This window comes from Nanorana parkeri, unplaced genomic scaffold (genome assembly GCF_000935625.1).
Source record: "Nanorana parkeri isolate BGI_ZX_2015 unplaced genomic scaffold, ASM93562v1 scaffold105, whole genome shotgun sequence".
In the NCBI taxonomy this organism is placed as follows: Eukaryota; Metazoa; Chordata; class Amphibia; order Anura; family Dicroglossidae; genus Nanorana; species Nanorana parkeri.
Window position 1 is genome coordinate 588938 of NW_017306373.1, and position 15478 is coordinate 604415.

Sequence of the window (15478 nt, forward strand, 5' to 3'; positions counted from 1 at the left end):
TCCTTTGGAGGGTGGCTACTTTTGTTCCCCATGGTCAATGTGTGTGTAGTAAAGTTGTCACTGCTCCAAGCTCACTCCCGTGATGGACTACAATCACATGTTTTGTTTACCAACTTGTACTGAGATTGTAGTCTAGTTACTACACACACACAGGGACCATGGGAACAAAAGTAACCACCCTCCAGTAGGAAGGACAGTGTCAGCACCAATTCAGAGACGATTTGAGGATCTACATCCAAGTGATACACAAATAAGATACATTTTTGTTAATAGTTAAGGTACTTGAATGCATTTTTAAGATTTAACTCCTGAGTTTAGTGTCACTTTAAGATGCATGAGGAGGTGATGTCAGGATATGAACATAGGAAGAAGCTATTACCAGCAGCCGTTCTGGCAAGTATTTTACTTCAGGATTGCTTTAAAAATACAATTGAAATCTTCCCCCCCGAAAGAAAAATCTATTTCTAAGCAGCTGAAATAACGGCTACCTACCTGTAAAATCTTATTTTTCTGTACAGTCATTCATTGGATTTATCAATGCTCCTACACAATATGGTTGTTTTACTTGATGCATGCCTGTGTTTTTAACAGTTAGCATAAATTGCTATTAAGTGCCTCAAACGTTGACAGAATCATCTGTAGTCAAGTGGGCTACAGTCCGCTAAAATGCAACTCTTGCTTTACCTTTTTACTTCAACACTTCTTTTATTTATCTTACTTGCCGTGTTCATGAAAGTTTTTGTCCTGCATTAGTCAGTAAATGATTGAATACAGTTATATTTAAACTCAAGCTTTTTTTGGAGGGGGCGGGTGATGTGTTAATTGTTCTTCTAATGTTACATCTGTCCCAGGGTCAGTCTATTTGGAAAGATCAATGTACGTGCAGTAAAAAAGACAAGAAAGTAATATTAAGAAATTAAAAGCATTTTTTCCAAGTTTATACACTGAGGGGAATTTATAAAAACTGGAGCAGACAGAATCTGGGGTAGTTGCCCATGGCAACCAACAAGCTTTTCTCTTCAGTTGGATTAAGATTTAAAACTGAAAGAGAGAAGCTGATTGGTTGCGATGCACAGCTGCTTCAGATTTTGTCTGATCCAGTTTTGATAAATTCCCCTCTGTATATGCTAAACCGAGGTATTTACATTTGCCTAGGAATCTTTAACTGTGTTTAAAAGGTTGGACAGTTTCTATCATTTCATTTTGAAGCATTCACTTAGTCAACCCCTAGGCAGGCACAGTAATAAGAACAGTGTGTGGGAAGCAGGTGGCTAGAAGCTTACATTGCTTTCATATTGTTCTCAGGCAGCAGTGGGATTTCCAAAACTTTGGTGTTGGAGATGATGGTCTCATGGCTTGTCGTTGAAACGGTCTTGCCAGTGATACGATGGACTTGATAGAAAGCATGAGGTCGCAGCAGGCGATCGTCTGCCGTGCCGATGAACAGCTGGAGGGTGAGTGGCTCGCTTTCCAAATACCCGTGTAGCTGGCAAGAGAACAAAAGTTTTAGGCAACAGAATAAAAGGAATAATCAGGACAGGTGCTGGGTGTTAGGCCATCATTTTGCCTGGCAATATTGGTGTAATAAAAAAGGTGTAAGTCAGAAAAATGTCTCATTATTTCAGTGACCTGAGGCATTGGAGCTAGATTTAATCTTTATATGCAGCACTGCATGTGCTTAGAACATAAAGACAATCTCCACCTCTTCTGGGATGGAGGAGGCTCAGATTTCTGGTGAATTCAGCAGTCACAAAATGCATATGTCTGACATACTCAAAGCTTAAAGTATACTGACATATGGAAAGTCTAGCTCTTCTATTACTTACAATAAAAGATTGTGAGCAGAAAATTAAAAATCAAAAGTGTAATTTCTGGGACAGCAACACATTAAATGTTAGCCACCTTTTTTAAATAAGATTTGCCTATGCAAAATGTAATATTTCCATGTCTTATATCAAGTCCTCTTGGTTTTTCTGAAGGCTAAAATGACAGTTCAGTACAGCATAATAGAAGTTACAAAAACTGGAGGAAAGAAAATATGGATTTTCCATAGAAACCAATAATATTTACGCTTTCATCTTCTAAAATACTCTAGAAAATGAGAGGTGAAATCTAATTCGCTCCCATGAATATACATTTTGGTACACTGTCGCTTCTGTTCACAAATGAAGCTAACCATAATAGCCAAAACTAGGTACTACCCAGCAGCAATGCATGGATTTCATTTACCAAACCCTGCTGTAAGTTACATCAGGAGGTCTGATACTCAAGCACCTGTAATATGGAACCTCCAGCAATGTCTTTGCTGAGCAACAACCCCAATTCATCCCACAATGCCATGTCTGTGGTCTCTCAGAAGGTTGCCGAGACCACACTCTGCTTTGTGGAAAGCATACTACATTACCTGTTTATAAAAGTAGGATACATACTGCAGGATTCTACTCCATGCAAGTTAAAGCTGAATTCTGGGCACAAAAACTTTCATTTAACTACATTTCTCATTAGTAACAAAGGATATAAATCCACTTTGTGTACACAAATTGCCTTTAAAATCCAGATATTACCTTTTAAAAGTAGCAATAGCACGACTGTGTTCCATTTAGCCTGTACAGAGAGCAGCTGGTCCTCCCACTACAGGCTGCCTGCAGAATACTGCAGGAGGGGGCGGAAACAAGACCAGTCACCCTCCACAAAGCTCAGGGAGCAGCAGTGACTGTTAATTACACTGCTAGTGTGATGACTCGCTGCCCGGCTTCCTGATACCGGAAGCTCAAGTATCGGGCTAGGCATCGGAGCATTTTGACGAGTACTCGCCCAAATACTCGGTATCAGTGGCCCAAATACTCGGTATCAGTGCAACCCGGTCGAGAACTGAGTGATCCCAAACCGCTGATCACTTAGCTCACAGTCTTTTCCCTGCAGAGAGTGGGGACTATCAGTCATGGCTCCCCGCAGGTATACCTGCCTCCCCTCTCTGTTCCTTCAGCAATCATTGAAGGATTGGACTGCAGAGGGGTGGGCACAGCTGCCTCTGCCTCGAGACAGGCAGAGCCAGTTGTCAATCAGGTAGCGGGGAGGATTGTCAGGATCTTTCCTGGCTGCAGCGTGGCTCTGGGCTGTCAGAAAATAGCAGGAAGTGGCCAACTAGATGCTGACTTTGGGTCACAGAGTACAATATTAAATAAACTTACTCCTTTGACCCAAAAGAGGACAAAAGCAAAAAAAAAAACCAGAAGGTTTGGCTTAAGGCGACAGCATTTTAACGCGCGTTTTTGATGCATGTTTTTTGCACGTTTTTGTGAGCAGATTGTGGCTCATTGATGTTAATGAGCAAACGCGCATAACAAAGCTCAAAAACACAGCAGACAGAATCTGGAGTAGTTGTCCATGGCAGCCAATCAGCTTTTCTCTTCAGTTTGTTTAGTTAAGATTTGAAAATGAAAGAGAGAAGCTGATTGGTTGCCATGTACAACTGCTCCAGTTTTGATAAACTCCCCTCTGTATATGCTAAACCGAGGTATTTACATTTGCCTAGGAATCTTGAACTGTGTTTAAAAGGTTGGACAGTTTCATAAAAACGCTCAAAAACACAGAAAAAGAAGCGTTTCCTATTGAGTCTATGGTGCCAATACTCCAAAAAAAAAAGTTCCTGTACTTTTTCCAGCGACAGGCATTTTGCTTATTGTGACAAAACGCTCAGATGTGAACAGGGGCATAGAAATGAATGGGATTTTTGGAGGGGCATGTTTTTTGAGCGTTTTTTTAGGGCAGAAAAAGCGCTACAGTAAGTTTAGCGTTATCAACCACTAGTTACAAAAACAAAAAACTATTTTATAATAAAAGGTACTGCATGTGCCAAGAAAGAATGTATTATAATCTGTCTAAATGTGTCCCAATTATAAATAAACATTTTCTGAACTTTCTAGAATAGTTTAGAATAGTCACAGCAAACTATATTATTTTACACAAGACTGAAGCTACATTTCTGCTCTGAGCGCTGATCTTATTTTTTTTCCCCAGATCCTTGTGGAAAATGGGACAACAGTTGGGCGGATTTACAGACTCAACCACAATATCAGCAAAGGATGTAGTTTTGCTCTCCTAAGAGATTAATTTGTGTCTCCCTAAAGGAAAAGCCTTTTCTACCATGGCAGGGCGTTTTCCAACTATGCAAGGATGTGCAGATGAACAGGTATGTTTGTTTTGATTAGAAATAACAGTGCTGAAAAAAACAAAAAAAAGTCTGCGTTGAGATCTTTAAAAGGCCTTAACTGTAATATAGAGGTCATTTAAAGATTTTATTATGCTTCCATAAGCAGCAATCAGCACTGGATTTCTGCACAGTCAACACAGGCCATGGTCTAGGCAGGACGGGGAGAGGAGGCAAACATCACACACGTTGCGATCAGTAACACATTTCCGTGTATTATCAAAGATTCCAGACTGCTAGTGGGTCTTCACAGTTGCATAGTTTGTGCATTGCTGTTGGTGGAACAATGTATGGTAAACTTAAGGTGGCCATACACTGTACAACCATCGCAAGACCTTCGTCTTGTTATGGTTGTAAAGTGATTAAAAAAAAAACGTACGATCTGCCCATCTTGGACAGGCAGATCGTACTCTCGATCATCGCAAGCCCGCCCCCCTGAGGGGCAGGCTGACGATGACTGCAATGAGGGGCGGGCTTACGATGACTGCAAACGGGCTGTGTGCGCGTGCGCACACCGGCCCGTTCGGCAGTTGTCGAACCAGCAGGCCACTAACTCGCCGAGAATCGTACGATTCCCGGCGGGTTTTCTAGCCTGCTTGTTCGACGGAAGACGTGCGACCCTACAGCAGAAACGGTTTCACGCCTTCCATACACTGCACGATTCTCGTACGATCACGGGATTTCCCGCGATTCTCGTACGAGAATCGTGCAGTGTATGGGCACCTTTATAGTTTACTTGCTCAAGGTCCATACACCAAGAACTGAACTGCTAACAGAGTAAGCTGACAGTTTGCCCTAATCTTCTACTGTACTTATACTGACGCGGGGTAAGCAAACTGTACGTATGCTAGCTGCATTTAAAAAATAAAGTCAAACATTGTTTAATGCAGTAGTTCTCAACCTGTGTAACCTCTGGACCCACATTTGTACTTGGTCATTAAGTCGTGACCCAAGTTGCAGTGTGCACACACACTCAACGGAGCCAGAATGTGACATCAGTCCAGTCAAGGCACCTCTACAGGGTACATGTGGGAGCTGTAAGCAATGCGCATATGGATGGAGCTCCCTTATGGCCATAATTCCAGCCCACCTCAAGCTGACATGCAGGACTGGGCAGCATATTTTGAATGGAAACACGAGAACTGATGGTGCTGCGCTGGGGGGGGGTAAAAGTGAAAGTCATGTGGCGACTCTTGGGTCACGACCTGAAAACCAAGGGTCTAATGCTCTAATGCATTCATGACTATACATGACTGTTAATTGGTGTTCATTCACATCTACCTGGAGTTCAATTGCTCTTTCTTCTCTATCAATTGGAATGCAGAGCAAACACATGGCAACAATTTAACATCTAAAAAAAAAAAGTAATATTTCTATGAAAGCACCTAAAACTGCACTTTTCCATGGTGGCTTTTGAATTGCTTCCCCCATGCGCATAAGTAAATTAGTAACTCTTCGGTGCAGTCATACCCTTATGATTTGCGAGTGGTATCTATCTGAGCCGAAATCAAATTGTTCTCTGCACCGTGTCATTCAAATACGGCATCCTTTTCTTTGCAAATGTGATGGGAAAATTGTAAATAAAGTAAACGTGAGGCATAACAGGAAATTTTAAATGTGCCATAACAAATATGTGGCAAGCAGGCACTTCTGCTTAAAGTGTAATTGTTTTTTGTGTGGACTGCCATGCAGCTTCATGTGTGAGATAGTTAAATAGGAACAAAATACTACATATTGTTAGTACTAGCTGGCATGAAGAATGTTTCAGTAATATCGCTATTGAACACACACATTTTTTTAAAATCTGCATTTAAAAGGTTATTACATCTACATTTTAAAAACTGAAGAATTTAAGAAGCATGCTTTACGTTTTCATGCATCAGTATGCATCTTTCAAACTTTCTGATTTGAATACAAGCTGCACATGACAGGTCAAATATGACTAAAATCAATCCAATTCAATACCTTTTTTGTAATGCCTCCAACTGCTGCAGACTGGCAGTTGATGCACATGGAAGTAAGGTGACTAACTTGGACCACAGCAATCCTAAATCAGAGAAACTTGCCAAAACATTAAAATGACAAGAAGAAAAGAAGCAGCCAATCAGAACCATATAATGGTAAATGGCAGCTGGTTTCTGACTGGCTGCTGTGGCCAACACCTTCCCTACCTCTTGGATCTGAAGGAGAAAAAAATATTTTATATATGAAGTGTTTTTAATGTCAATAGTTCTGAAGCCCGCACAAAAAAGTACAATGCTATAATTTGCTTCTTCTTTTCAAGGAAAAGCCATACCAATTAGTCACTTCGACAATGGATGTACTTGTCAGTAGAGCTGCAGCTAACGATTATTTTCAAAATCGATTAGTTAGCCGATTATTAAGTTCGATTAATCGGTTAAATCGGATAAACAATAAAATACATTTTAAAAAATGGCCCAGTGATGGGACTACTAGTTTGTATTGAGATTGAAGTCCATCACAGGAGCAAGCTTGGACAGTGATGTATAGTTTCTTAGAATATTTGTCTCTCTCTCATTTATATGCATTGTAATCATATTCTCCTAATGACTATCACACAGACATGCTGTCTTTCTTTTCTGTCCTTTGAGGAAAACCAGCTTGAAGAAAAACACAAAGATGGTGAGGCATATTCTCATCATTGCGTGTACAATGGGTTAATTTGTTTAATTTGTACCCATTTCAGACAGCTTAAACCTGCCACCTATCATGGGTCCCTAAGGAAAAAGCCTAGAAAGAATGCAATTAGCATGATATGATTTCCTGTTACAAGTTTTACCAAAATTCTGAGATATATAATCATTTTTTTTTAAGTTCCGAAAGATAACAGCTTGAATGATGATTCTGCCCTCACGGCGAGCAGCGGCTCTAGCTGCCAGATTATTAATGATATCATTCATGCTTCCAAACAAGTAGCAAAACAGGGAGGCAAGCCAAAAAACGCACAAGAGTGAGCGCACACTACTTAACTGAATCACTGAACGGAATTAGACTTAATGATTTTTTTTCTTATTCTGTTACTATGCAGGACTGGAATAGCACACAGTTGGGTGCTGATCATTAGATGGCTCATGTATCATTTCTTTTTAGTGCTTGCAGAACTTCTGTCCTATTTACATCTCTTATCTAAAATATTGAAATTGAAAACATGATGTGTTATCTATGACATATTTACCCGTAGGGTATTCTCTTGTTACATTATTGTTCATGTCTGAAATAACGATCTGATGACACTCTGCACATATAATGCTTACTTTTAAAAAACACTCCATCCCACCTCCTCACTGAACTATGAAACAGCAATACAGACCTCATGCTTAATAAGCCGGTCTGGCTGCTGCGGACTTCCTGGGGCCAGGCAGTGTTTTCAACACCACAAGTATTCCTTGACTTTGTGACAAGCTGTGCATGCATTGACTGAACCATAGAGAATAGCAGTTATTTGCATCATGCACCTCAAACACCATAATTTTCTATGGCTGGGCTGGTGGACTTGCAACTTTTTACAGCAGCACTGAAATGCTGCATGACGTAAGCAGTGTCCATTCACCTGCATACTGCCAGCGAAGTCCACCTAATGCAGCTTTCTGTGATTGTGCGCAGCATCGTTTCTACACTCACACAATGCGCACAATGTTAGCACTCTCATGTAGGCTGCTTTCACTACAGTAGGATGAAAAAATGTTGCAGGAAGCATGGCTATCAGCATTGTCACTGCTGATTCCCCTGTAGCTTGTCAATTAGCACCTTGCCACACCTAGTCCTGCCCACTGCTTTCAGGAATGACAGCACTGTCTCTGTTGCTGAAACCTTCCCACTGTGAGCTGCAGTGCCTGGGAGGGGGAGCATGCAATACACAAATGGAGGATTTGGCTCAGTCAGGGAAGGTAAAGAAAGTGCTTTGTTTACTTTATGAGGCTAGTAACTAGATTTGGTGCTTGTTTAGACCGTCATACAGGAGCCTATAGTTGTACTTTAAAATCATAAGGATTCTAATTCACTTTACTAAAAAAGGTGTATTTGTGGTGTATCTTTGTCTCCACTAGAGACGTTTCCCATCACTTGCTACTCCTGTGAGAAGAGATTTTTCTAGCAGGTACACCGAGCTGCTCTGTCTTTCCCTAGCATTTTCAAAAAATACATGTCACAATCAGGCGCGGACTGGGCCAGGGGGCAGGGTGGCAATTGCCCCCCGGGCCTCTGTGCTGCCTTTAAAAACGGCCGCCGCCCACGGCCGTCAGGGGGCCCGTCACTGGCCCCGCTAATAGAATTTTACGACCGCCGGTGCAGTGGCTCCCTCCACCGCCACTTACAAAGTACAGAGCCGCTACAGATGCGGCTCTGTACACGGCGGCCGATCGCTCCTCTAGGCTGACCTCTGGAGGCCCCCGCGGGCGGCCCTCTAAAGTGCCTGATTAGATCCAGCCAGCGCGGATCGCATCAGTATGTTGCTTCCTTTTTTTGCTGCATCATGTGCTGTGCATTTTGCACCTTATGTTGTGTCCCTCTTCTTGTGTGCCAGTTACTATCCTCTACCTCCTGGCTTCAGGTTTCTTTTCTACCATCACTGTACCATGTACTGCAGCATGTCTACAGGCTTCTTCCCTGTCTGCCCTTTGTCCAGTGCCCTGGTGCTGCAACCAGTCCTCTGAGTGTGTGGGTGTGCTAGAGGACCGCAACCTGGAAGGTGACCAGCAACCAAACATCCTCACCATTAGAGGCTCTGAGGAAAAGCTGCAAAGCTGCCCCTTTTTAGACTCGTCGCCTCTAGTGTGTCCCCCAGTCTCCTGTGACCTACATCCCAATTTACACTCAGTCCGTGCCTTCAATCCAATCCATAGCCCTGAAACCTTCTGTACGCAGACCATGACAATAAAAAATGGAGATGGGCTTTAAGAGTATTATATCTGTTAAAGTGTTTATGGGTGCATGAATTGCATGTGTGCACAATATTAACAATTCAATTGTAAGGCTGATTACAAAAAATGTGGCTAAAGTCTGGTTAATCACAAAGCTTATTCACGTCAATGTGATCCTAGTTAGGAATAGAATGTTATATGATTTAATTTAATGGTAGAATTGCACTAGATCTATTATCGCCGGCCAGTGCATTGTGTGGGACTAACATTTAGAAGAAAAAAAAAAATTTAAAACCATCAGAAACAGACAATCCAACTACAAATGTTTCCCATATGCAGATTGGTGACTTTACTACAGAAGCACAGACATTTTTTTTTTATTTTTAGACAAAATGTCTTCTTGCTATTTGGTTTTGTAATAATGATTGATTGCATAGTAAATGCAAACAGACCTTAGAGATGCTTCTTAGAAGCAAGTAACCCCCCTATGCAAGATATTATAGAAGGTTAGTTAGAGCCAGACCTATAAAAAAAATGTATCACTTGCCTCATGTTATATGCCCAGCACTTGGCAGGTAAACTGAAAATAATTGTGCCTTTAGTTGCTGGCTGAGCCAAACTATACATGGCTTCCACACATCAATATTAAATCTGAGAAGTCAGCTGCATGTATTTTCTTGTACGGCTTTCATATGGATCTCTTTTACTTGTAACCAAAATAAATGAATTAAGTGATAAAAACGGCTTGTCCTTTGTGCAGTGGACATCTGTTCTTTGTTCATTTCGCTTTATGGCAAGTGATTTTTTTACATGCACACACAAAAATAGTTCACACCTCTTCAAAATATATGATGTGCAAGGGTGCCTGTCTGTATGACAGAGGTTACACAATGACTGCATACAAAGCTTATTGAAAGCAGAGGTGACACACACACACTACTTTATTAAGCAACCATTAAGACGTACTTCGCCTTTTCTGTGAAATATAAGCACTAACTTTCCGAGTAGAACAGGGACTATGGTTATTTGTATGAAACTGCGATTATATTGCCAAGTGGATGCAGCTATTTAATAAAACAGGAAGAAAAAATAAAAATAAAAATCGACTAAAACATTGCAAAAGATCTCTGCACTAAAACATATGAAGCATAGACACACAAGTCAAGGGAACGTGACTCCTAAAACTGTCCTGGACTCTGACTTTATCCTCAGACGTAGAAGATGAAGCCAATGTACTTTAACGTGTTTTCTTCCCCTAATATATAAATTAGGGTTGCACAGATACCGAGTACATGTACCGATACTTTTGAGCTCCAAGACTACACTAGAGAAAAATTCAAAAATTAGGAGGCAGCTGTCATTTGTAAGGATCACAGGGAGCTCCCGGGATTTGTACATCTCTGTTTTAATGTACGATTTTGTTTTTATAAATATAAATAAAGGGATGTACAGATACCAGTTTTGCGAGTACGAGTACTGATACTTGCCGAGTACTTACAAGTACGAGTACTGATACATTTTTGTTTATTGTCAAGTGACAGTTTTTCTAAAACAATACAGACTAATGATTTCAGGACAGTGGTGGAGCGCCAGAGCCAGGTCCCAGCTGCAACCGCTGCAACCCTGGTAGTTCTCATGAAAATGCCAAGTATCGGCACTAGTACTCGAAAAGTATCTGTGCATCCCTAATATAAATGTTTTTATGTTTCTACAAAAGAGAATCTGATTAGGTAGTCATGATACCAATCCACCACATTGGCTTAAAAATGGACCGCTGTAAAAACTTTGTTGTAAGCTATCCGAAAGTAATTTCAAACCACTTCAGCAAGCATACCAGTTACGGTATATATTAATTGAAGGGTATAACTCCACCAGTAAAATGATGGAGGAACTCAGCAAGGAGATCTGATGGAATCCCTGAGAGATATAAGAGGCCATACACATCTCCACAAATATTAGTGTACTGGAATAGCTTTTCCTTAACTAAGACTTTATAACTGCAGGTGTTCAATATCCAACTACATCTGTCAATCCACATAAGTACAATATGATAACTTATCGTTCCAAGCACCACACAGAAGTCTGCTTCTAATACCAAATTCCAGGATCTTACCCATATACATCTAAGGGAAGACATGCTAGACATCCACTTGTTTGATCCCAAACATATAGCCAACTTTACTAAAAAGAATGAGATTACAGCAGCTTGAGAAATCTCTACCTACATAAAAGGCCCAATTGGAGAATGATCACTTATTTATGATCAAGTATACATTCTATATATCCTTTATCCTTTATCATTTCTAATGGCAGATCTGTACCTATAAACTATTAACTTTTTACCATTTTGAAACGCACAGTGCTTTTAAGCAATTTAAACCAGTTTGACTACATATTGGGGGGAATTTATCAAAACTGGAGCAAACAAAATCTGGAGCAGTTTTTCATGGCAACCAACCGGCTTCTCTCTTCAGTTTGTTCAGTTAAGATTTGAAAATGAAATAGAAAAGCTGATTGGTTGCCATGCACAGCTGCTCCAGTTTTGATATATTCCCTTCTTTGTGTCTGTGTCCACAGCCACCTTTGCATCATCAAGACTGACAGATGAAGCATAAAGATCCTGCTAGTTCATAGTTTACATAGTATTTGAGGTTGATTTAGACCTGTACAATTACATGCCCCACATTTTCCAAATGTTTACAACTGTAGGAGCTATGGGTACCCTGTTTAGTCAAACGACAACTGAAAACATTTAACTATGTCTCCATGCTTTAAGTTTTCGGTTGCAAATACTAGATTCACCGGTTGGTTGGTTGGTTGGTTGTTTGCATGAATGGGCACATGTACCTGATTAAGGGGTGCATTGAATGTAATATACAGCCAGTCCTTGGCCATATGTATTTTTGAGTGTTACACATAGTGTTTTCTTATACTTTCCTTCCAGCAACCCCAGACATGATATAACCAGCTCAGAGGAATTTATATCGAGAAGTAGAGATAGATCAGAAGATCAATGTAACTGAGGAACATGCTACAGTACTGTTCTGCCACTTGGAATCTCTAATCTGTTATTTATGTTTATTGAAATAAAGGCAGTGGTGAAACTACAGAGACAACTGGCCTGATCACAACCATCAAACTTACTGTTTCCAGCTGATGAAATCATTGACTCCAATGTAATCTCTTTCATGCTGAATATGTGTGAATGTATTATTTGGCAAGTGCTGGCCATGTGCATACGGCAATAACCCGTGCAGCGTTGCTGGTAAAAAGTGCCAGCCGTTTATGATTGAGCAATAAAATGTCTGCTTTGTGGTATGTTTGCTTGGCTTCATTACATATAATAATTGCATCCTGGCTCACAGATGTGCGAATGTCTTTTTTTTTGCACCTCTGATACATTATGGAAGCATATGGACAATAGACACAGGCCTTTTCAGTTAATGTGTGCAGGCGTAGGTGCCAAGGAAAGATGGGTGGGGTACAGGCTAGCAATTTGTGCATTACCCCAACATAAATTACAGGTAACGGATAATGAAAACACGAAGCTACAGACACCAATTTAGAGGGTTTCCTTTCAGTCTACCATTCCAGCTCTACCTCCTCTTCCTTGTGATTCACAGCTACAAAAATATTCTCGTTTCAAATGGGTTGTAATTAAACTTTCTCCTTGACCCTGAACTATAATTAGAATGGCAGTTGTGCACAGCTTATTTACCTGTCCTCGTAGATTTGCAAGTATGAGAGAACACTATGCATTAAATGAAAATGATACATTACAAATAATATGAAACATTTAGATCACTCTGCCCTTTCCAACCCTTTTATTTTGGCCTGATGATACACATTTTTGTGCAAGTTAAATAGTTAGCTATAAAAAGTGCTTCAAGAAAAAAAAAAAAAGTGCTTATATGCAGACCCAATCATTAAAATCTCATATAAGCATTGATGAGTTAAAGGGTAAGTTCACTTTCTCACATAATGTGAAAGAATGCCCACTGCACCAGCCATCTACCCCATCCCCTCACATATCGGAAGTCCCCTGCCAGCTGGTTTACTAGTCTATACAATGGACTTTCCAGCCCAGCAGTATGGAATGCTCATAACGCTTGCAAATGGAGAACGTTCATTGGTCAGCACAGTGACATTACCAATGAGGAGCACTTCTGAACCAGGGACCAGGTCTCAGAGGCAAGAAATGCTTCTCATTAGCCAGCGTGGTCATTTGACAAACGCTGAACAATGAGTGGCAACTATCTGCCAGCATTCTGGGCATTCCATACGGAGGGGCCGGGAAGTCTAGTGTACCGGAAGTCTAGTGTACCGGAAGTCTAGTGTACCGGAAGTCTAGTGTACCGGAAGTCTAGTGTACCGGAAGTCTAGTGTACCGGAAGTCTAGTGTACCGGAAGTCTAGTGTACCGGAAGTCTAGTGTACCGGAAGTCTAGTGTACCGGACCACTACACTGGCCGACAGGTACGTCAGACATGTAAGTGCAGGGGGGTGCTGAGGGTAAGTTCCTTTCTAAACATTTTGTGAGAAAGTGAGCTTACCCTTTAAAAGTAATTTCAAAAGTCATTTTCAATATTTGAATAGTGCTGTCTTTTAATATTTGGTGAAGATCCTTGTGCAGGCACTTCCTGTTATAGAGTGACAACACTCTGTTTCCCAATCATTCTCCTGCATTGTTAACTTGCACATTGCACAGCCATATTCAACCACTCTCAGCACAGGAAACCTGCCTTGATAAATGATGTGCAGCAGTTGCACGGAGACAGGAAGTGGATGCGATGCAAAGAAGAGAGGGAGGGGAGAGAGATAGAGAGAGGGAGGGGAGAGAGAGAGAGAGAGAGACTGTATATCAAAATAAAAGAAAGATTTCCCCTAATGAATAATTGCATTTTAGTGATTTATCATGGGGATCTTGCAGTTTCTTTGGCCTAACCTACAAGGGACAGCAGCTGTCATGCAAACTAGCAGCTCTGCAGACACTCACAAACCAAAGTCTGTACAAATTCCCTTAACTGCCACATTCCTATTGGCATTGCAGCTAATACAGGTTCAGAGCAGGGAAAATCCTAGTACTGACATTTTTGCTGACTCCGGTTTTCAGCTACAGTCACCACAAAAATGAACAACAGTTTACATTTTGGCAAAAAACATCTGACAGAAGTATGGGAACGCCATAACAAAACCCACAGAAGTAGCTGTAGTGTTAAAAAAAATTATGCTGTGGTTGTATTAACTGGCCACCGAGGATAAAACTGGTGCTGTAGATATTAAGGGGCACATGACCCTAAGGCCTTGTTCACAACAAATGCAGAGCAGATCCGCTCAGGTTTCTGCACACTCAGTGCAGTGGGTTGTGCCGCGTTTTTGCCACGTTTCTGATGCGTTCCGGGCCGTTTTTGGAAAAAAAAAACAATTTTTAGGCCTTGTTCACACCAAGCGCGGAGCAGGTGCAGAGCAGATCAGTTGCAGACCGGATCAAAACTGCGTCCAATGTATTCCAATGGTATTTTTTGCTCCAGTTTACATAGCAGCGTTCAGTTCCAGAGCAGGTGAAAAAACTGCAGCAAGCCCTATTTTACCTGCTCTGGATCTGCTCTGGAATGCATAAAAACGCATCAAAAACACATGCAAATGCCTGGAACGCACTGAAAGCCCATGTTAAACTAAAAAAAATGTTTGTTCCTACGTTCTGTAAAACGCTCAACATGTGAAAACCAATGATTGCCTATGGGCATGGTTCCCACCTGGGCGTTTTACAGCGCGTAGGAACACGCTGCAAAGCGCCCTACGACCAAAGAAGTACAGGAGCTTCTTTGGGGCGTATTTGCCATGCGTATCCATTGGGATACAGCCAGGTAGCACTCGGAAACACGCATTTGTCGCGCGTTTTTTTTAACCACGAATCGCAGTACAAACGCGCATATTTGATATGCCTAGGTGTGAGCCCAGCCTAAAAAGAGACGAGAGTAGGTTTTAGTTTTGAAAAAGTTAGCTCTAAAGTGAATCCTGCTTTTAAATCTGGAGGTGAAATTTAATATATATATATATATTCTTGAATCCTTTACCTAACATCAAAAATATATCATATGGCTCAGTATGTTTATTCATTTTGTAAAGACATTCTTTAAATTCCTACCTGGTCACCAAACTGAGTTCATCTTTCTGCTCTGTGCTGGATCAGTTGTCTGTTTATTGGCTCGGTTGCCTGCATTATGCAGACTAATCAAATAAACCATTTGCATCTACTTCTCCTATTTTCACCTAGCACACAAGTTAAAGTATTTGAACGCTGCTTAGAAGTCTTAGCAGTGTTGTCTCCCTGATTAATGCATCATGGCCCATTCTAATATTGTACACAATTTTATATTATGTTCTAT

At 41.0% G+C, this 15478-nt stretch overlaps 1 protein-coding gene across 1 annotated transcript in view; it reads right to left on the reverse strand.

Moving 5' to 3' along the window:
- The window catches only part of NFATC1 (nuclear factor of activated T-cells 1), a 205708-nt gene that overhangs the window by 138693 nt on the left and 51537 nt on the right, over nt 1-15478 (reverse strand). The window contains exon 4 of the mRNA XM_018553005.1: nt 1284-1486. Coding sequence (XP_018408507.1) covers nt 1284-1486 — 203 coding nt within the window. The remainder of the gene's footprint in view (nt 1-1283; nt 1487-15478) is intronic.